The sequence below is a fragment of the Rhipicephalus microplus genome, chromosome 5 (genome assembly GCF_043290135.1).
Source record: "Rhipicephalus microplus isolate Deutch F79 chromosome 5, USDA_Rmic, whole genome shotgun sequence".
Taxonomy (NCBI): Eukaryota; Metazoa; Arthropoda; class Arachnida; order Ixodida; family Ixodidae; genus Rhipicephalus; species Rhipicephalus microplus.
Window position 1 is genome coordinate 164,280,324 of NC_134704.1, and position 22,811 is coordinate 164,303,134.

Below are 22,811 nucleotides of genomic sequence, written 5' to 3' on the forward strand. Positions count from 1 at the left end.
CAGGGCCAGTGCCCCCCTTGAGCATCACAATCGAGCACCCTCACTTGTCACAAGCCCCAGTCGGGATGACACGAGGCGCTACGTATCAGCTCCCATTGGAGAGGTAGCGCGTTTTGGGTCCGGGGCCATAGCCCAACCCGAACAGTGCACAAGGACATGGACTACTACTGCTCCCTTTGGAATGCATGGTAGTTCCATGTCACAGCGCTCCGAAACGGCTCTCAGTGGAGCTTCCGGGGCGCAGATCGCACCGCGGCCTCAGCCGTTGCCGAATTTTGCCCGCTGGCTGCTACGCAACCTAGCAGCCAAGCTCATTTCGAGCACGCGCCTGCACCGCTAGCCGCAAGCGGCCTAGCATTTTCACGTGAAGCTGCCCCAAGAGTCAGCTGTGAAAAACAGGCGCTCCCCAGAGTCGCGACGGCCGGTATCCATTTTGAAACCGCGCCGCTTATCGAGCTCGGAGACAGTTCCCCATCGCTCGCCCGCGCCGCTAATGCACCGACAGCTTCCTTTGAAGCGGGCGCACAGACGCTGCTGCAAAATGCCGCCCAAATGACTCAGGCACTCACGGAGGCAGTCCAAACGCTTTCGGCCATTCCGAAACGCCCTCATCCCGCTGTCATGTTGGCCGTTCCGACCTACAGCGGGTATGGTGATCTGCAAAGTGCAAGAGATTACCTGGACTCCCTCGCACGTTATCAGAGAGCCATGGGTCTAGACGACGAGGAAGTGCTCGGACGCGTCGTCCCGGCAGCACTGACTGACACGGCGGCCAGGTGGCATCGGCTTTCCGGCCACCGAGCAGCAACCCTCGATGAGTTCCGCGCGGCCTTCCTGCGCGAATTCTTACCCGCTGACTACGAGAGTAGGATGCGGCGCGAGCTCGAGCTCCGCACACAAGCTCCTGATGAGTCGCTTCAGGAGTACGTACGCGCGATGGAAGACCTTTTTTCTATCGCTGAGCCCAGAGCCTCGAACGAGGAGCGCGTCGAACGGGTGATTAGGCAGGCACACCCGACTTTTTCGGCGTACCTGCGCGGCAGTCGCTTCCGTGATTTGGAGCAATTGGCCGTCGAGGCAAAGCGCATCCAAGCGCTTGTCCTCTGTTAAGCGCTTGTCCTCTCTTTATGTCTGATTTTCGTGCGCTTTAAATGATAGTTATACCATGCGACATTCTCGCCGCGCGTTCCTATCACCCGCCACCGCCAGCCAGCGAGGCCCTCGAACCGCGCTGCGCGTGGGGAGGGGCCATGACCCTTTCTCAGCGGCAACAGCCCGCCGGAGCTGCCTTTGCGGCTACCCCTACAGCTGGGCGCGCGTGGGGGATAAGCGATCGAGCTTTAGATCCCTACACGTACGGGAGACGGGCAGCCGGTGCTGCATCGCAACTCGACGCGCGCGAGCAGGGACGAAATCCGACCCAGCGCATCACCGGTGGTAACGGTCGTCAGAGCGGTTCCTTTGATCACGCGGCGAACCCACCCCGGCAGCTCGCAGCTGCTCCGTCGCGGGAAAGGGACCGCGATGGAGTGTGCTGTTTCCGCTGCCGTCAACGAGGGCACATAGCGAGGGAGTGCTCCGCGTTTGTGCCTCCTGTGAGGCAGGGAAACGGGAGCGCGGGCCGTTCGTGAAGGCACGAGCGGCCGAACCCTTGCTTCTCCCCTCTGCGTATCGGGCAAGCAGTCTTTCTGGTGCGCACGCGCCGTTTATTTAGGTCACCATTGTCGGTCGCAAATTCTCGGCGTTGCTGGACACGGGCGCAAGCGCTTCGTCGTTTGGCGAACAGGTGTTGTCCCACTTGCAGAAGCGCTCGGTGCGCTTGCGGGACAGCCGAACGACATTCACCCTCGCGAAAGGCGTGGCCCAGTCGGCGGGCGCCGCGAGGTTGACTGTCAGATGGGGAGGCCGAATGAGACGCGCGCGTTTCGTTCATCTTCCAGGGCTCAGTGTTCCTGTGATTCTCGGTCGGGACTTTCTCCTAAAAACCGGTATCGTAGTGGACATTGCGAATGGAGGCTATCGCGACGGACCTTTTTCCGAGCTAAAGCCGTTCATCAGCCCTCCGGCGCTTTCTGTTGCCTGTGCAGTTGAAGCGTCGAAACCGTGTCACGTGCAAACTTCGGGGGCAGGCCCCTGCGCTATGCACTCGTCGGCTGAAAATCCCCATCGGGATCGAGCGGCACGACACGAAGAGGCTCCGCATCCTTTGATCGCCTGTGCGACTCAATTGAATGATACACAGAAGGCTCGTTTGTCGGCACTGTTGCGCGAATACGATGAGCTCTTCACCGATCAACCCGGCTGTACCAATTTGGTGAGCCATTCGATCGAAACTGGCGACGCGCTTCCTTTGAAGTGTAACCCCAGGCCCGTCAGCCAGGCCAAGAGGCAGGTAATTGACGGCTTGCTGGACGAGATGCTCTCATCCGGCATTGTTCGCCGTTCGTCGAGCGCCTGGGCGTCTCCAATTGTGTTGGTGCCTAAGAAAGATGGCAGTCATCGCCTGTGCGTAGACTATCGCCGTCTCAACGGAGTGACTCGTAAGGATGCCTATCCGCTCCCCACGATTAGCTCCATCGTAGGAAACCTCGGCACTGCGCGGTATTTTACCACATTAGATGCCTCCAAAGGTTACCTACAGGTCCGGATGGGTAATCGTGACCAGTGTAAAACTGCGTTCACGTCCCACAGAGGGTTGTTCGAGTTTACTCGTATGCCTTTTGGTCTTTGCAATGCTCCTGCGACTTTTCAGAGACTCATGGACCGCGTTCTCGGGGAAGCAAAGTGGTCTTACTGCATGTGCTACCTCGACGACATCGTGATTTATTCACGAACCTTCGAAGAGCACTTGGCCCACATTGCCGATGTGCTCGGGAGGGTGAGAGCCGCCGGGATGACGTTAAATCCCGCAAAGGCCCAACTAGCGCAAATCCGAGTTCAGTTACTTGGCTTCACGCTGGGCGAAGGCTCCATTGAGCCAGATCGGGAGAAACTTCGAGCAATCCTCGATTTCCCCGCGCCCAAGGACGTACGCGGCCTGCGCCGCTTTCTCGGAATGGTCAATTTTTACCGGTCGTTCATTCCGTCCTGTGCCCGAGTGCAGGCGCCCTTGACCAAGCTCCTGGGTAAGTCAGCTGAGTGGCGATGGGGACCTGAGCAGCAAGAGGCGTTTTGCCGTCTGTCTAGCGGCATTGCGGAGACAGCGCAGCTCAAGCTCCCCGACCTGACCAGACCGTTTGTTGTCCAGACTGACGCAAGCGATCTGGGATTAGGAGCAGTTCTCCTACAGGAATACGATGGTGTGTTGCAGCCGCTGGCCTTTGCCAGCCGCTCGTTGATACCCGCGGAAAGGAATTATTCCGTGACCGAGAGGGAGTGTCTCGCCATCGTGTTTGCACTGCGGAAGTTTGATGTCTACCTGGATGGGAGGAAATTTGTGGTGCAAACAGATCACAGCGCGCTTAGCTGGCTGATGCGGCTCCGTGAGCCTGCAGGCAGGCTAGCGCGCTGGGCTCTCCTAATACAGCATTATGACTTTTCAGTGCAGTATCGGAAGGGGAGCACTAACGTGGTAGCTGACGCGCTATCTCGTGCCCCAGTGTCGACCAGGAGCCTGGATCCCGGTGCAACAACCGCTAGCGGTGCCTTTGCGCAAGCAAGCGGCGCGGGCGAAACGGCGGCAGAGCCACCGAGTGGAGAAAAGGGTGAGTGCGGCGACGAGCAAACCCTTTCCACGGGCCAGGCAAGCAGCGCGCCGCGAAGCGGGCGAGAGGGGGCGCGAAAGGGAAGCGAACCCGTGACGCCAATGCGAGCGGAGGCGATGGCTGCAGTCCTGAGTGGGAACGATACCAAGCTCCCCTTTGGGAGAATGGGAATTGCTTTCAGCAAACAAGAGTTACTGAAGGCCCAGCAAGATGATCCGTTTTGTCGCGAGTTGAGCGACGGTCTCAGGGAGACGGAGCGCCGAGACGCTGCTGGTAGTGCGGCGGGCGCAGGGGGACGGGAACCGGCATGTGTCGCTGGGTCCCCCGCGGATACATACTTGCTGGACCATGATGGACTCCTGCTGAAATACATAGCCACCGATGAGGAGTCAGTGGACCCGTTTAAGGTGGTTGTGCCCAAAAGTCTGAGAGGCGCACTGTTGCGAGCCTCTCACGACGAGCCCATTGCCGGTCACCTGAGTGGCTCTAAAGTTTTTGCGAAACTGAGCAAGGTTGTGACTTGGCTTGGCATGAGGCGTGACATTTTTCGCTATTGCCGTTCCTGCCACGTCTGTCAAACGGTGAAATCAAGGGGTGGCAAGCCGCCCGGCTTGATGAAACCGATTGTCAGTGAGCGTCCGTGGCAAGTAGCCACCTGCGATCTAATGGGGCCGTTCCCCAGGAGTAAGCAGGGGTTCATACATCTGATGGTAGTTGTTGATCATTTTTCCAAATGGGTGGAGCTGTTTCCGCTGCGGAAAGTGACAGCGCGAGCGATGCTAGAGAGGCTACAGGAAGTGTTTTGTCGGTTCGGCTTTCCGAAAAGATTGATCACGGACAATGCGTCGTATTTCACCGCTCGGGTGTTTGGTAATACGTGCCGTTCCCTAGGAATAGATCACTGCACCACTTCGCCCTACCATCCCCAGTCCAATTTGACGGAGCGAACCAATCGTACGCTCAAACCGATGTTGGCGGCCTTTGCCGAAAGTCAAAGGGACTGGGCAGACCATTTGAGTGAACTCGCGTTTGCAATCCGAACCTCCGAGAGTCGCTCTACTGGTTTCTCTCCCGCCTTCCTTAATTTCGGAAGGGAGTTGGCAAATCCGGTGACCAGTGTCATGCAATGCCAGCTCGGAGACGAGGAAGAACCGGCAGACTGTTCTGCTTACGCTTCCACACTTCGGGACAGGCTTGGTCGAGCTCTCAGTAGAGCGAGGCAAAGTTTGGCATCGGCCAGGGCCGAGCAAAAGGCCCAGTACGACCGAAAACGTCGCCACCTTTCATTTAAGGTGGGTGACCTCGTCCTGAAGCGCAACCACGCTCTTAGCGACGCGAGCAAGGGTTTCTCAACTTCGCTCGCTCCAAAGTGGCTTGGTCCGTACCGAGTGGAAAAAGCTTGGACTCCACTCGCGTACTTGCTGAAAGACCCGCTTTCGGGAAAACTCAGCCGTGCTCATATCGCAGACCTGAAAGCCTTTGCGTCGAGGTCTGACGAGCCTGCGCCAGCACCCAGTGGCTCTTCGCGCAAGCAACGGCGCACACCCGGCGCGGCGGACCGCATTCGGACCACGCACCGGTATAATCTGAGGAAGCGGTCACCTTAGTGATTTCGCGCCGGACGGCGGGCTTATTTCCGCAACCGAAGGCCCTCAGTTCTACTTTCTAGTCTCAGTTAGCTAACTTCTTTACAGCCAGTGCTAGCAAAGAAGTCTGTTCCGCCCAGTTACTGCTGCTGATTGTCATTTGAGTGTTGTTGTTTACTTGATGTTTTTCAGTGTTTTCTTTTTTTTCTTCTCGCTGGAGGAGGGGATTGTGAATTGGTGCTTTAGCGTGGGGAGAGGGACAAATGACACTCTGCGCTTCCCTTGCGGTGCGCGTTTGGAGAGACCCGACCATCGGAGGTGTGTGTGCATGTGTGTGTGCGTGTGGCGACAACCTAGGAAGTCACCGACCCCTACACCACTTTGGACTCCGGAGGTGATCAGACACCTGCACGAGGCTCCTGCACGAGGCCAGCTGTCGCAGACGCTGTGCACGACTCGACTGACGCCGCAAAACGCCTCGCAGCCAATGGATTTGGCGACCATTATTCGAGCAGAAGGGCCGGCTGTCGCAGCGAGGTCCATCCGAACCTCCACTGAGGCGGCGTTCGTCGGACTCGCAGGGCTGTCGTCAACATCGACCAGACGAAGGTGAGCCCGTTCCTCGCATGAAGGCCTCAACCAGAACCCTCCTCTTGAACTCTCGCATCCACGCAATCACCCAAGTCAGACATTACGTGACGCTGCCCCTCCGAGCCGTGGACGCGCTCTTGCGTGAGCATCATGAACTCCCGTTACCCCTCTTCCGCGGAGCCATTGTATTTGTCAAGTGTATTCTTGTGTTGTTTTTTTTCCCTTCAGCAGCAGTTGCAGAGCGAGGCTGAGGCTAGCTGTTGCCCATTACATGACGCCTTTGCATGCATGGGCGACGACCGGCTGCCTTTGCAGACCGGTATATAGGGTGAATTAAGGAGAGGAGGATGTGGGGATCTGAGGCGCGCCTGCGACCATTTCGCGGGCATTCCGCCACACGGCCACACCCTTTCCCTTTCCTGCTCTGTTAACACCACGTGGCGATAGATGGCGCCACGTGCGGGCACGGCGCGCGCCACTGCGCGCGCCGAGGGAGCGGTCTCTCCTCCGTTGGTCGGCGCCGGGTAAGCACGTGTTTTCCTTCGTCCGCGTCCCCTTTGGGAATCGCCGGACTGCAGCCTGCCTGGAGTGGCTTTGGGCACCTCGGCAGGCGTGTTTACTTGAGTGCTAGCTTCGGTAGCGTACGCTAAGCCCACAGCGGTGCCTAGTGCTTGAAGTGGTCGTACCACAACGAGCCGCACTTGCCGTAGGCCCAGCGCGTACGAGGTTTGCCCTAACACTCGCGACCAGGCCCAGTGGCCATCGTGAGAGTGCGCAGCATAGCCGCGAGGGACCTTTTCCCGACCGGCGTGTCAAAGCTCGCCATTGCCAGCTGCGACGTGCTCGCGGTTTTCCCCTTATTGTGAACGTCCGCGTGCGGGTGCCTTTGCTACCCGCGTCCCGGGAGCGGACGTTGTGCTGTTGTTCGGGGTGCCGCCATAGGCAATAAAGTGTTGTGTACTGTTACATTCGAACACTGTCTATTTGCCGCGCTAAACGCCGTATCAGCTGAGCGCGCGCGGAGCGGTGCGCTACACGCGAGTAAACGGAGTAGCGGCCCTGTGGCTCGCTAAGCGGGAACCCGCGGTGATCGTCCGCTGCAGTTAGAGCGGGGTCACCATACCGTTCGTACACACGAGGTGGCATGTTTTGCTCGGCCTTCTGTCGATGAAGCACAGGTAAAGAGACAAGTCATTGTAGACAGACAAATAAGTAGATAAACAGATGAAAATAATAAAAAAGAGAATTTGACCCGGACGTGATTCGAACACGCAACCTTCTGATCTGGAGTCAGATGTGCTACCGTTGCGGCACCGAGTCCATTTAGGGTGGCCGTTCGCACACACGCGGTAGCATGTTTTGCACGGCCTTCTCTCGATGAAGCACAGGTAAAGAGACAAGTCATTGTAGACATACAGATAAGTAGATAGACAGATAGATAAAAATAATAAAAAAGAGGATTTGACCCGGACGTGATTCGAACACGCAACCTTGTGATCTGGAGTCAGACGTGCTACCGTATCGCCACCGAGTACACTTAGTGTTGCCGTTCGCACACACGTGGTAGCATGTTTTGCTCGGCCTTCTGTCGATGAAGCACAGGTAAGGAGACAAGTCATTGTAGACAGACAAATAAGTGGATAGACAGATGAAAATAATAAAAAAAAGAATTTGACCCGGACTTGATTCGAACACGCAACCTTCTGATCTGGATTCAGACGTGCTAAAGTTGCGCCACCAAGTCCGCTTAGGGTAGCCGTTCGCACACACGTGGTAGCATGTTTTGCACGGCCTTATGCCGATGAAGCACAGGTAAAAGGACAAGTCATTTTAGACAGACAAATAAGTAGATAGACAGATAGATGAAAATAATAAAAAGAGAATTTGACCCAGACGTCATTCGAACATTCAACCTACTGATCTTGAGTCAGACGCGCTACCGTTGCGCCACCGAGTCCGCTTAGGGTAGCCATTCGCACACACGTGGTAGCATGTTTTTTCGGCCTTCTGTCGATGAAGCACAAGTAAAGAGACAAGTCATTGTAGACAGACAAATAACTAGATAGACAGATTTATGAAAATAAGAAAGAAGGAAATTTGATCCAGACGTGATTCCAACTCGCAACCTTCTTATCTGTAGTCAGTCATGCTAACATGTCGCCACCGAGTCCGCTTAGAGTAATTGTTCGCACACACGCTGTAGCATGTTTTGCTCGGCCTTCTGTCGATGAAGCACAGGTAAAGGGACAAGTCATTGCAGATAGACAAATACGTAGATAGACAGATAGATGAACATACTAAAAAGAGAATTTGACGTGGACGTGATTAGAACACGCAACCTTCTGATCTGGAGTCAGACGTGCTAAAGTTGCTTGCGCCACCGAGTCCGCTTAGGGTAGCCGTTCGCCCACACGTGGTAGCATGTTTTGCACGGTCTTATGTCGATGAAGCACAGGTAAAGGGACAAGTCATTTTAGACAGACAAATAAGTAGATAGACAGATAGATGAAAATAATAAAAAGAGAATTTGACCCGGACGTGATTCGAACATTTAACCTACTGATCTGGAGTCAGACGCGCTACCGTTGCACCTCCGAGTCCGCTCAGGGCAGCCGTTCGCACACACGTGGTAGCATGTTTCTTGGCCTTCTGTCGATGAAGCACAGGTAAAGAGACAAGTCATTGTAGATAGACAAATAAGTAGATAGACAGATAGATGAAAATAACAAAAGAGAGAACTTCACATCGACGTGATTCGAACACGCAACCTTCTGATCTGGAGTCAGACGTCCTACCGGGTCGCCACCGAGTTGACTTAGTGTAGCCGTTCGCACACACGCAGTAGCATGTATTGCTCGGCCTTCTGTCGATGAAGCATAGGTAAAGAGAGAAGTCCTTGTAGACAGACAAATAAGTAGACAGATAGTTGAAAACAATAAAAAGAGAATTTGACCCCGACGTGATTCGAACACGTAACCTTCTGAAATGGAGTCAGACGCGCTACCGTTGCGCCACCGAGTCCGCTTAGGGTAGCCGTTCGCACACACATGGTAGCATGTTTTCTCGGCCTTCTGTCGATGAAGCACAGGTAAAGAGACAAGTCAATATAGACAGACAAATAAGTAGATAGACAGATTGATGAAAATAAGAAAAAAGGAAATTTGATCCAGACGTGATTCATACTCGCAACCTTCTGATCTGGAGTCAGACATGCTAACATGTCGCCACCGAGTCCGTTTAGGGTGGCCGTTCGCACACACGTGGTAGCATGCTTTGCTCGGCCTTCTGTCGAGGAAGCACAGCTAAAGAGAAGAGTACTTGTAGACAGACAAATAATTAGATAGACAGATGGATGAAAATATTAAAAAGAGACTTTTACCCGGACGTGATTCGAACGCGCAACCTTCTGATCTTGAGTCAGACGTGCTACCGTGTCGCCATCGAATCCGCTTAGGGTAGCTGTTCGCACACACGCGGTAGCATGATTTTCTCGGCCTGCTGTCGATGAAGCACAGGTAAAGAGACATGTCATTGTAGACAGACAAATAAGTAGATAGACAGATGAAAATAATAAAAAGAGAACTTGACCCGGACGTGATTCGAACACGCAACCTTCTGATCTGGAGTCAGACGTGCTACCGGGTTGCCAGCGAGTCCACTTAGTTTAGCCATACACACACACGCGGTAGCATGTCTTGCTCGGCTTTCTTTCGATGAAGCACAGGTAAAGAGACAAGTCGTTGTAGACAGACAAATAAGTAGATAGACAGATAGTTGAAAATATTAAAAAAGAGAACCTAACACGGACGTCATTCGAACATGCAACCCTCTGATCTGGAGTCAGACGTGCTACCGTGTCGCCACCGAGTCCACTTAGTGTAGCCGTTCGTACACACGCGGTGGCATGTTTTGCTCGGCCTTCTGTCGATGAAGCACAGGTAAAGAGACAAGTCATTGTAGACAGACAAATAAGTAGATAAACAGATGAAAATAATAAAAAAGAGAATTTGACCCGGACGTGATTCGAACACGCAACCTTCTGATCTGGAGTCAGAGTTGCTACCGTGTCGCTACCGAGTCCGTTTAGGGTAACCATTCGCACACACGTGGTAGCATGCTTGGCTCGGCCTTCTGTCGTTGAAGCACAGGTAAAGAGACAAGTCTTTGTAGACAGACAAATAAGTAGATAGACAGATAGATGAAATTATTAAAAAAGAGAGTTTGACGCGGACCTGATTCGAACACGCAACCTTGTGATCTGGAGTCAGATGTGCTACCGTATTGCCACCGAGTACACTTAGTGTATCCGTTCGCACACACTCGGTAGCATGTTTTGCTCGGCCTTCTGTCGATGAAGCACAGGTAAAAGAATGAGTCATTGTAGACAGACAATCAGGTAGATAGACAGATCGATGAAGATAATAAAAAAGAGAATTTCACCCGAACGTGATTCGAACACGCAACCTTCTGATATGAAGTCAGACGCGCTACCGTTGCGGCACCGAGTCCATTTAGGGTGGCCGTTCGCACACACGCGGTAGCATGTTTTGCACGGCCTTCTGTCGACGAAGCACAGGTAAAGGGACAAGTCATTGTAAAAGGACAAATAAGTAGATAGACAGATAGATGAAAATAATGAAAAGAGAATTTCACCTAGACGTGATTAGAACACGCAACCTTCTCATCGAGAGTCAGACGCGCTACAGTTGCGCCACCGAGTGCGCTTTGGGCAGACGTTCGCACACACGCGGTAGCATGTTTTGCACGGCATTCTGTCGATGAAGCACTGGTAAAGAGAGAAGTCATTGTAGACAGACAAATAAGTAGATAGACAGATTGACGAAAGTAATAAAAAAGGAAATTTGATCCGGACGTGATTCAAACTCGCAACCTTCTGATCTGGAGTCAGACGTGTTACCATGTCGCCACCGAGTCCGTTTAGGGTGGCCGTTCGCACACACGTGGTAGCATGTTTTCTCGGCCTTCTGTCGATGAAGCACACCTAAAGAGAGAAGTCATTGTAGACAGAAAAATAAGTAGATAGACAGATTGATGAAAGTAATAAAAAAGAAAATTTGATCCGGACGTGATTCAAACACGCAACCTTCTGATCTGGAGTCAGACGTGCTACCGTGTCGCCACCGAGTCCGTTAGGTAATCATTCGCACACACGTGGTAGCATGTTTTGCTCGGCCTTCTCTCGATGAAGCACAGGTAAAGAGACAAGTCATTGTAGACATACAGATAAGTAGATAGACAGATAGATAAAAATAATAAAAAAGAGGATTTGACCCGGACGTGATTCGAACACGCAACCTTGTGATCTGGAGTCAGACGTGCTACTGTATCGCCACCGAGTACACTTAGTGTAGCCGTTCGCACACACGTGGTAGCATGTTTTGCTCGGCCTTCTGTCGATGAAGCACAGGTAAGGAGACAAGTCATTGTAGACAGACAAATAAGTGGATAGACAGATGAAAATAATAAAAAAAAGAATTTGACCCGGACTTGATTCGAACACGCAACCTTCTGATCTGGATTCAGACGTGCTAAAGTTGCGCCACCAAGTCCGCTTTGGGTAGCCGTTCGCACACACGTGGTAGCATGTTTTGCATGGCCTTCTGTCGAGGAAGCACAGCTAAAGAGAAGAGTCATTGTACACAGACAAATAAGTAGATAGACAGATAGACAAAAATAATAAAAAGAGACTTTTACCCGGACGTGATTCGAACACGCAACCTTCTGATCTGGAGTCAGACGTGCTACCGTGTCGCCATCGAATCCGCTTCGGGTAGCCATTCGCACACACGGTGTAGCATGTTTTTTCGGCCTTCTGTCGATGAAGTACAAGTAAAGAGACAAGTCATTGTAGACAGACAAATAACTAGATAGACAGATTGATGAAAATAAGAAAGAAGGAAATTTCATCCAGACGTGATTCCAACTCGCAACCTTCTTATCTGTAGTCAGACATGCTAACATGTCGCCACCGAGTCCGTTTAGTGTGGCCGTTCGCACACACGTGGTAGCATGTTCTGCTTGGCCTTCTGTCGAGGAAGCACAGCTAAAGAGACAAGTCATTGTAGACAGACAAATAAGTAGATAGACAGATGAAAATAACAAAAACGAGAACTTAACACGGACCTGATTCGAACACGCAACCCTCTGATCTGGGTAAGACGCGCTACCGTGTCGCCACTGAGTCCGCTTAGAGTAATTGTTCGCACACACGCTGTAGCATGTTTTGCTCGGTCTTCTGTCGATGAAACACAGGTAAAGGGACAAGTCATTGCAGATAGACAAATACGTTGAAAGACAGATAGATGAATATACTAAAAAGAGAATTTAACGCGGACGTGATTAGAACACGCAACCTTCTGATCTGGAGTCAGACGTGCTAAAGTTGCTTGCGCCACAGAGTCCGCTTAGGGTAGCCGTTCGCCCACACGTGGTAGCATGTTTTGCACGGTCTTATGCCGATGAAGCACAGGTAAAGGGACAAGTCAATTTAGACAGACAAATAAGTAGATAGACAGATAGATGAAAATAATAAAAAGAGAATTTGACCCGGACGTGATTCGAACATTTAACCTACTGATCTGGAGTCAGACGCGCTACCGTTGCACCTCCGAGTCCGCTGAGGGCAGCCGTTCGCACACACGTGGTAGCATGGTTTGCTCGGCCTTCTGTCGATGAAGCACAGGTAAAGATACAAGTCATTGTAGACAGACAAATAAGTAGATAGACAGATAGATGAAAATAACAAAAGAGAGAACTTTACATCGACGTGATTCGAACACGCAACCTTCTGATTTGGAGTCAGACGTCCTACCGGGTCGCCACCGAGTTGACTTAGTGTAGCCGTTCACACACACGCAGTAGCATGTATTGCTCGGCCTTCTGTCGATGAAGCATAGGTTATGAGAGAAGTCATTGTAGACAGACAGATAAGTAGACAGATAGTTGAAAACAATAAAAAGAGAATTTGACCCCGACGTGATTCGAACACGTAACCTTCTGAAATGAAGTCAGACGCGCTACCGTTGCGCCACCGAGTCCGCTTAGGGTAGCCGTTCGCACACACATGGTAGCATGTTTTCTCGGCCTTCTGTCGATGAAGCACAGGTAAAGAGACAAGTCAATATAGACAGACAAATAAGTAGATAGACAGATTGATGAAAATAAGAAAAAAGGAAATTTGATCCAGACGTGATTCATACTCGCAACCTTCTGATCTGGAGTCAGACATGCTAACACGTCGCCACCGAGTCCGTTTAGGGTGGCCGTTCGCACACACGTGGTAGCATGCTTTGCTCGGCCTTCTGTCGAGGAAGCACAGCTAAAGAGAAGAGTACTTGTAGACAGACAAATAATTAGATAGACAGATGGATGAAAATATTAAAAAGAGACTTTTACCCGGACGTGATTCGAACACGCAACCTTCTGATCTTGAGTGAGACGTGCTACCATGTCGCCATCGAATCCGCTTAGGGTAGCCGTTCGCACACACGCGGTAGCATGATTTGCTTGGCCTGCTGTCGATGAAGCACAGGTAAAGAGACATGTCATTGTAGACAGACAAATAAGTAGATAGACAGATGAAAATAATAAAAAGAGAACTTGACCCGGACGTGATTCAAACTCGCAACCTTCTGATCTGGAGTCAGACGTGCTACCGTGTCGCCACTGCGTCCGTTTAGGGTAGCCGTTTGCACACACGTGGTAGCATGTTTTGCTCGGCTTTCTTTCGATGAAGCACAGGTAAAGAGACAAGTCGTTGTAGACAGACAAATAAGTAGATAGACAGATAGTTGAAAATATTAAAAAAGAGAACCTAAAACGAACGTGATTCGAACACGCAACCCTCTGATCTGGAGTCAGACGTGCTACCGTGTCGCCACCGAGTCCACTTAGTGTAGCTGTTCGTACACACGCGGTGGCATGTTTTGCTCGGCCTTCTGTCGATGAAGCACAGGTAAAGAGACAAGTCATTGTAGACAGACAAATAAGTAGATAAACAGATGAAAATAATAAAAAAGAGAATTTGACCCGGACGTGATTCGAACACGCAACCTTCTGATCTGGAGTCAGATGTGCTACCGTGTCGCTACCGAGTCCGTTTAGGGTAACCATTCTCACACACGTGGTAGCATGTTTTGCCCGGCCTTCTGTCGTTGAAGCACAGGTAAAGAGACAAGTCTTTGTAGACAGACAAATAAGTAGATAGACAGATAGATGAAATTATTAAAAAAGAGAGTTTGACGCGGACCTGATTCGAACACGCAACCTTGTCATCTGGAGTCAGATGTGCTACCGTATTGCCACCGAGTACACTTAGTGTATCCGTTCACACACACTCGGTAGCATGTTTTGCTCGGCCTTCTGTCGATGAAGCACAGGTAAAAGAATGAGTCATTGTAGACAGACAATTAGGTAGATAGACAGATCGATGAAGATAATAAAAAAGAGAATTTGACCCGAACGTGATTCGAACACGCAACCTTCTGATATGAAGTCAGACGCGCTACCGTTGTGGCACCGAGTCCATTTAGGGTGGCCGTTCGCACACACGCGGTAGCATGTTTTGCACGGCCTTCTGTCGACGAAGCACAGGTAAAGGGACAAGTCATTGTAGAAGGACAAATAAGTAGATAGACAGATAGATGAAAATAATGAAAAGAGAATTTCACCTAGACGTGATTAGAACACGCAACCTTCTCATCGAGAGTCAGACTCGCTACAGTTGCGCCACCGAGTGCGCTTTGGGCAGACGTTCGCACACACGCGGTAGCATGTTTTGCACGGCCTTCTGTCGATGAAGCACAGGTAAAGAGAGAAGTCATTGTAGACAGACAAATAAGTAGATAGACAGGTTGATGAAAGTAATAAAAAAGGAAATTTGATCCGGACGTGATTCAAACTCGCAACCTTCTGATCTGGAGTCAGACGTGTTACCATGTCGCCACCGAGTCCGTTTAGGGTGGCCGTTCGCACACGCGTGGTAGCATGTTTTCTCGGCCTTCTGTCGATGAAGCACACCTAAAGAGAGAAGTCATTGTAGACAGAAAAATAAGTAGATAGACAGATTGATGAAAGTAATAAAAAAGGAAATTTGATCCGGACGTGATTCAAACACGCAACCTTCTGATCTGGAGTCAGACGTGCTACCGTGTCGCCACCGAGTCCGTTAGGTAATCATTCGCACACACGTGGTAGCATGTTTTGCTCGGCCTTCTATCGAAGAAGCACAGGTAAAGGAACAAGTCGTTGTAGACAGACAAAGAGGTATATAGACAGATGAAATTAACAAAAACGAGAACTTAACACGGACGTGATTCGAACACGCCACCCTCTGATCTGGGTAAGACGCGCTACCGTGTCGCCACCGAATCCACTTAGCCTAGCCGTTCGCACACACGCGGTAGCTTGTTTTGCTCGGCCTTCTGTCGATGAACAAAAAAGAAGTTAACTTCTTTGGCGCAAACAATACGGAAAAAAGGAAAAAAGAAGGCGAGGAAAGAAACAGATTGACGCCAAACTAACAACTACTTTATTCTTCACACAGCAACGCATATATATGCCGAAACCACATACATTGCATGCGCACGCACATGTCGATGAAGCACACGTAACGAGACAAGTCATTGTAGACAGACAAATAAGTAGATAGACAAATAGATGAAAGTACTAAAAAGAGAGTTTGACGCGGACGTGATTAGAACACGCAACCTTCTGCTCTGGAATCAGACGTGCTAATGTTGCGCCACCGAGTCCGTTTAGGGTAGCCATTCGCACACACGTGGTAGCATGTTTTGCTCGGCCTTCTGTCGATGAAGCACAGGTAAAGTGACAAGTCTTTGTAGACAGACAAATAAGTAGATACACAGATAGATGAAAATAATAAATAAGCGAGTTTGACCCGGACGTGGTTCAAACTCGCAACCTTCTGATCTGGAGTTAGACGTGCTACCGTGTCGCCACCGAGTCCACTTAGTGAAGCCGTTCGTACACACGCGGTAGCATGTTTCGCTCGGCCTTCTGTCGATGAAGCACAGGTAAAGAGACAAGTCATCGTAGACAGACAAATAAAAAGATAAATGGATGAAAATAATAAAAAAGAGAATTTGACCCGGACGTGATTCGAACACGCAACCTTCTGATCTGGAGTCAGACGTGCTACCGTGTCGCCACCGAGTCCGTTAGGTAACCATTCGCACACACGTGGTAGCATGTTTTGCTCGGCCTTCTGTCGATGAAGCACAGGTAAAGAGACAAGTCATTGTAGACATACAGATAAGTAGATAGACAGATAGATGAAAATAATAAAAAAGAGGATTTGACCCGGACGGGATTCGAACACGCAACCTTGTGATCTGGAGTCAGACGTGCTACCGTATCGCCGCCCAGTACACTTAGTGTAGCCGTTCGCACACACGCTGTAGCATGTTTTGCTCGGCCTTCTGTCGATGAAGCACAGGTAAAGAGACAAGTCATTGTAGACAGACAAATAAGTGAATAGACAGATGAAAATAATAAAAAAAGAATAATAAAAAAAGTGCTAAAGTTGCGCCACTGAGTCCGCTTAGAGGAACCGTTCGCACACACGTGGTAGCATGTTTTGCATGGCCTTCTGTCGAGGAAGCACAGCTAAAGAGAAGAGTACTTGTAGACAGACAAATAATTAGATAGACAGATGGATGAAAATATTAAAAAGAGACTTTTACCCGGCCGTGATTCGAACACGCAACCTTCTGATCTTGAGTGAGACGTGCTACCATGTCGCCATCGAATCCGCTTAGGGTAGCCGTTCGCACACACGCGGTAGCATGATTTGCTTGGCCTGCTGTCGATGAAGCACAGGTAAAGAGACATGTCATTGTAGACAGACAAATAAGTAGATAGACAGATGAAAATAATAAAAAGAGAACTTGACCTGGACGTGATTCGAACACGCAACCTTCTGATCTGGAGTCAGACGTGCTACCGGGTTGCCACCGCGTCCACTTAGTTTAGCCATACACACACACGCGGTAGCATGTCTTGCTCGGCCTTCTGTCGATGAAGCACAGGTAAAGAGACAAGTCTTTGTAGACAGACAAATAAGTAGATACACATATAGATGAAAATTATAAATAAGCGAATTTGACCCGGACGTGATTCAAACTCGCAACCTTCTGATCTGGAGTCAGACGTGCTACCGTGTCGCCACTGCGTCCGTTTAGGGTAGCCGTTTGCACACACGTGGTAGCATGTTTTGCTCGGCTTTCTTTCGATGAAGCACAGGTAAAGAGACAAGTCGTTGTAGACAGACAAATAAGTAGATAGACAGATAGTTGAAAATATTAAAAAAGAGAACCTAAAACGAACGTGATTCGAACACGCAACCCTCTGATCTGGAGTCAGACGTGCTACCGTGTCGCCACCGAGTCCACTTAGTGTAGCTGTTCGTACACACGCGGTGGCATGTTTTGCTCGGCCTTCTGTCGATGAAGCACAGGTAAAGAGACAAGTCATTGTAGACAGACAAATAAGTAGATAAACAGATGAAAATAATAAAAAAGAGAATTTGACCCGGACGTGATTCGAACACGCAACCTTCTGATCTGGAGTCAGATGTGCTACCGTGTCGCTACCGAGTCCGTTTAGGGTAACCATTCTCACACACGTGGTAGCATGTTTTGCCCGGCCTTCTGTCGTTGAAGCACAGGTAAAGAGACAAGTCTTTGTAGACAGACAAATAAGTAGATAGACAGATAGATGAAATTATTAAAAAAGAGAGTTTGACGCGGACCTGATTCGAACACGCAACCTTGTGATCTGGAGTCAGATGTGCTACCGTATTGCCACCGAGTACACTTAGTGTATCCGTTCACACACACTCGGTAGCATGTTTTGCTCGGCCTTCTGTCGATGAAGCACAGGTAAAAGAATGAGTCATTGTAGACAGACAATTAGGTAGATAGACAGATCGATGAAGATAATAAAAAAGAGAATTTGACCCGAACGTGATTCGAACACGCAACCTTCTGATATGAAGTCAGACGCGCTACCGTTGTGGCACCGAGTCCATTTAGGGTGGCCGTTCGCACACACGCGGTAGCATGTTTTGCACGGCCTTCTGTCGACGAAGCACAGGTAAAGGGACAAGTCATTGTAGAAGGACAAATAAGTAGATAGACAGATAGATGAAAATAATGAAAAGAGAATTTCACCTAGACGTGATTAGAACACGCAACCTTCTCATCGATAGTCAGACTCGCTACAGTTGCGCCACCGAGTGCGCTTTGGGCAGACGTTCGCACACACGCGGTAGCATGTTTTGCACGGCCTTCTGTCGATGAAGCACAGGTAAAGAGAGAAGTCATTGTAGACAGACAAATAAGTAGATAGACAGGTTGATGAAAGTAATAAAAAAGGAAATTTGATCCGGACGTGATTCAAACTCGCAACCTTCTGATCTGGAGTCAGACGTGTTACCATGTCGCCACCGAGTCCGTTTAGGGTGGCCGTTCGCACACGCGTGGTAGCATGTTTTCTCGGCCTTCTGTCGATGAAGCACACCTAAAGAGAGAAGTCATTGTAGACAGAAAAATAAGTAGATAGACAGATTGATGAAAGTAATAAAAAAGGAAATTTGATCCGGACGTGATTCAAACACGCAACCTTCTGATCTGGAGTCAGACGTGCTACCGTGTCGCCACCGAGTCCGTTAGGTAATCATTCGCACACACGTGGTAGCATGTTTTGCTCGGCCTTCTATCGAAGAAGCACAGGTAAAGGAACAAGTCGTTGTAGACAGACAAAGAGGTATATAGACAGATGAAATTAACAAAAACGAGAACTTAACACGGACGTGATTCGAACACGCCACCCTCTGATCTGGGTAAGACGCGCTACCGTGTCGCCACCGAATCCACTTAGCCTAGCCGTTTGCACACACGCGGTAGCTTGTTTTGCTCGGCCTTCTGTCGATGAAGCACACGTAACGAGACAAGTCATTGTAGACAGACAAATAAGTAGATAGACAAATAGATGAAAGTACTAAAAAGAGAGTTTGACGCGGACGTGATTAGAACACGCAACCTTCTGCTCTGGAATCAGACGTGCTAATGTTGCGCCACCGAGTCCGTTTAGGGTAGCCATTCGCACACACGTGGTAGCATGTTTTGCTCGGCCTTCTGTCGATGAAGCACAGGTAAAGAGACAAGTCTTTGTAGACAGACAAATAAGTAGATACACAGATAGATGAAAATAATAAATAAGCGAGTTTGACCCGGACGTGGTTCAAACTCGCAACCTTCTGATCTGGAGTTAGACGTGCTACCGTGTCGCCACCGAGTCCACTTAGTGAAGCCGTTCGTACACACGCGGTAGCATGTTTCGCTCGGCCTTCTGTCGATGAAGCACAGGTAAAGAGACAAGTCATCGTAGACAGACAAATAAAAAGATAAATGGATGAAAATAATAAAAAAGAGAATTTGACCCGGACGTGATTCGAACACGCAACCTTCTGATCTGGAGTCAGACGTGCTACCGTGTCGCCACCGAGTCCGTTAGGTAACCATTCGCACACACGTGGTAGCATGTTTTGCTCGGCCTTCTGTCGATGAAGCACAGGTAAAGAGACAAGTCATTGTAGACATACAGATAAGTAGATAGACAGATAGATGAAAATAATAAAAAAGAGGATTTGACCCGGACGGGATTCGAACACGCAACCTTGTGATCTGGAGTCAGACGTGCTACCGTATCGCCGCCCAGTACACTTAGTGTAGCCGTTCGCACACACGCTGTAGCATGTTTTGCTCGGCCTTCTGTCGATGAAGCACAGGTAAAGAGACAAGTCATTGTAGACAGACAAATAAGTGAATAGACAGATGAAAATAATAAAAAAAGAATTTGACCCGGACTTGATTCGAACACGCAACCTTCTGATCTGGAGTCACACGTGTTAAAGTTGCGCCACTGAGTCCGCTTAGAGGAACCGTTCGCACACACGTGGTAGCATGTTTTGCATGGCCTTCTGTCGAGGAAGCACAGCTAAAGAGAAGAGTCATTGTACACAGACAAATAAGTAGATAGACAGATAGACGAAAATAATAAAAAGAGACTTTTACCCGGACGTGATTCGTACACGCAACCTTCTGATCTGGAGTCAGACGTGCTACCGTGTCGCCATCGAATCCGCTTCGGGTAGCCATTCGCACACACGTGGTAGCATGTTTTTTCGGCCTTCTGTCGATGAAGTACAAGTAAAGAGACAAGTCATTGTAGACAGACAAATAACTAGATAGACAGATTGATGAAAATAAGAAAGAAGGAAATTTGATCCAGACGTGATTCCAACTCGCAAACTTCTTATCTGTAGTCAGACATGCTAACATGTCGCCACCGAGTCCGTTTAGTGTGGCCGTTCGCACACACGTGGTAGCATGTTTTGCTTGGCCTTCTGTCGAGGAGGCACAGCTAAAGAGACAAGTCATTGTAGACAGACAAATAAGTAGATAGACAGATGAAAATAACAAAAACGAGAACTTAACACGGACCTGATTCGAACACGCAACCCTCTGATCTGGGTAAGACGCGCTACCGTGTCGCCACTGAGTCCGCTTAGAGTAATTGTTCGCACACACGCTGTAGCATGTTTTGCTCGGCCTTGTGTCGATGAAGCACAGGTAAAGGGACAAGTCATTGCAGATAGACAAATACGTAGATAGACAGATAGATGAACATACTAAAAAGAGAATTTGACGTGGACGTGATTAGAACACGCAACCTTCTGATCTGGAGTCAGACGTGCTAAAGTTGCTTGCGCCACCGAGTCCGCTTAGGGTAGCCGTTCGCCCACACGTGGTAGCATGTTTTGCACGGTCTTATGTCGATGAAGCAGAGGTAAAGGGACAAGTCATTTTAGACAGACAAATAAGTAGATAGACAGATAGATGAAAATAATAAAAAGAGAATTTGACCCGGACGTGATTCGAACATTTAACCTACTGATCTGGAGTCAGACGCGCTACCGTTGCACCTCCGAGTCCGCTCAGGGCAGCCGTTCGCACACACGTGGTAGCATGTTTTGCTTGGCCTTCTGTCGATGAAGCACAGGTAAAGAGACAAGTCATTGTAGACAGACAAATAAGTAGATAGACAGATAGATGAAAATAACAAAAGAGAGAACTTCACATCGACGTGATTCGAACACGCAACCTTCTGATCTGGAGTCAGACGTCCTACCGGGTCGCCACCGAGTTGACTTAGTGTAGCCGTTCGCACACACGCAGTAGCATGTATTGCTCGGCCTTCTGTCGATGAAGCATAGGTAAAGAGAGAAGTCATTGTAGACAGACAAATAAGTAGACAGATAGTTGAAAACAATAAAAAGAAAATTTGACCCCGACGTGATTCGAACACGTAACCTTCTGAAATGGAGTCAGACGCGCTACCGTTGCGCCACCGAGTCCGCTTAGGGTAGCCGTTCGCACACACATGGTAGCATGTTTTCTCGGCCTTCTGTCGATGAAGCACAGGTAAAGAGACAAGTGAATATAGACAGACAAATAAGTAGATAGACAGATTGATGAAAATAAGAAAAAAGGAAATTTGATCCAGACGTGATTCATACTCGCAACCTTCTGATCTGGAGTCAGACATGCTAACACGTCGCCACCGAGCCCGTTTAGGGTGGCCGTTCGCACACACGTGGTAGCATGCTTTGCTCGGCCTTCTGTCGAGGAAGCACAGCTAAAGAGAAGAGTACTTGTAGACAGACAAATATTTAGATAGACAGATGGATGAAAATATTAAAAAGAGACTTTTACCCGGACGTGATTCGAACACGCAACCTTCTGATCTTGAGTGAGACGTGCTACCATGTCGCCATCGAATCCGCTTAGGGTAGCCGTTCGCACACACGCGGTAGCATGATTTGCTCGGCCTGCTGTCGATGAAGCACAGGTAAAGAGACATGTCATTGTAGACAGACAAATAAGTAGATAGACAGATGAAAATAATAAAAAGAGAACTTGACCCGGACGTGATTCGAACACGCAACCTTCTGATCTGGAGTCAGACGTGCTACCGGGTTGCCACCGAGTCCACTTAGTTTAGCCATACACACACACGTGGTAGCATGTCTTGCTCGGCCTTCTGTCGATGAAGCACAGGTAAAGAGACAAGTCTTTGTAGACAGACAAATAAGTAGATACACAGATAGATGAAAATAATAAATAAGCGAATTTGACCCGGACGTGATTCAAACTCGCAACCTTCTGATCTGGAGTCAGACGTGCTACCGTGTCGGCACTGCGTCCGTTTAGGGTAGCCGTTTGCACACACGTGGTAGCATGTTTTGCTCGGCTTTCTTTCGATGAAGCACAGGTAAAGAGACAAGTCGTTGTAGACAGACAAATAAGTAGATAGACAGATAGTTGAAAATATTAAAAAAGAGAACCTAACACGGACGTGATTCGAACACGCAACCCTCTGATCTGGAGTCAGACGTGCTACCGTGTCGCCACCGAGTCCACTTAGTGTAGCCGTTCGTACACACGCGGTGGCATGTTTTGCTCGGCCTTCTGTCGATGAAGCACAGGTAAAGAGACAAGTCATTGTAGAAGGACAAATAAGTAGATAGACAGATAGATGAAAATAATGAAAAGAGAATTTCACCTAGACGTGATTAGAACACGCAACCTTCTCATCGAGAGACAGACTCGCTACAGTTGCGCCACCGAGTGCGCTTTGGGCAGACATTCGCACACACGCGGTAGCATGTTTTGCACGGCCTTCTGTCGATGAAGCACAGGTAAAGAGAGAAGTCATTGTAGACAGACAAATAAGTAGATAGACAGATGAAAATAATAAAAAAGAGAATTTGACCCGGACGTGATTCGAACACGCAACCTTCTGATCTGGAGTCAGATGTGCTACC

At 49.4% G+C, this 22,811-nt stretch overlaps 1 protein-coding gene and 3 non-coding genes across 4 annotated transcripts; 1 reads left to right on the forward strand and 3 right to left on the reverse strand.

The window, feature by feature from the left end:
- Positions 1-208: 208 nt before the first annotated feature.
- Positions 209-1,110, forward strand: LOC142817595 (uncharacterized). The gene has a single exon (XM_075894652.1). It carries the CDS (start codon positions 553-555, stop codon positions 1,108-1,110), a length of 558 nt encoding a protein of 185 aa, XP_075750767.1. The 5' UTR covers positions 209-552.
- Positions 1,111-7,129: 6,019 nt separating this feature from the next.
- TRNAW-CCA (transfer RNA tryptophan (anticodon CCA)) lies at positions 7,130-7,201 on the reverse strand. The gene has a single exon. It is a non-coding gene; the product is annotated as a tRNA-Trp (tRNA).
- A 1,629-nt stretch (positions 7,202-8,830) lies between these two features.
- TRNAW-CCA (transfer RNA tryptophan (anticodon CCA)) lies at positions 8,831-8,902 on the reverse strand. Its single transcript has one exon. It is a non-coding gene; the product is annotated as a tRNA-Trp (tRNA).
- Positions 8,903-21,269: 12,367 nt separating this feature from the next.
- Positions 21,270-21,341, reverse strand: TRNAW-CCA (transfer RNA tryptophan (anticodon CCA)). Its single transcript has one exon. It is a non-coding gene; the product is annotated as a tRNA-Trp (tRNA).
- Positions 21,342-22,811: the final 1,470 nt, after the last annotated feature.

Coding starts and splice junctions, on each gene's coding strand:
- LOC142817595 (XM_075894652.1), top strand. CDS start 553: ATGACTCAGGCACTCACGGAGGCAGTCCAAACGCTTTCGGCCATTCCG.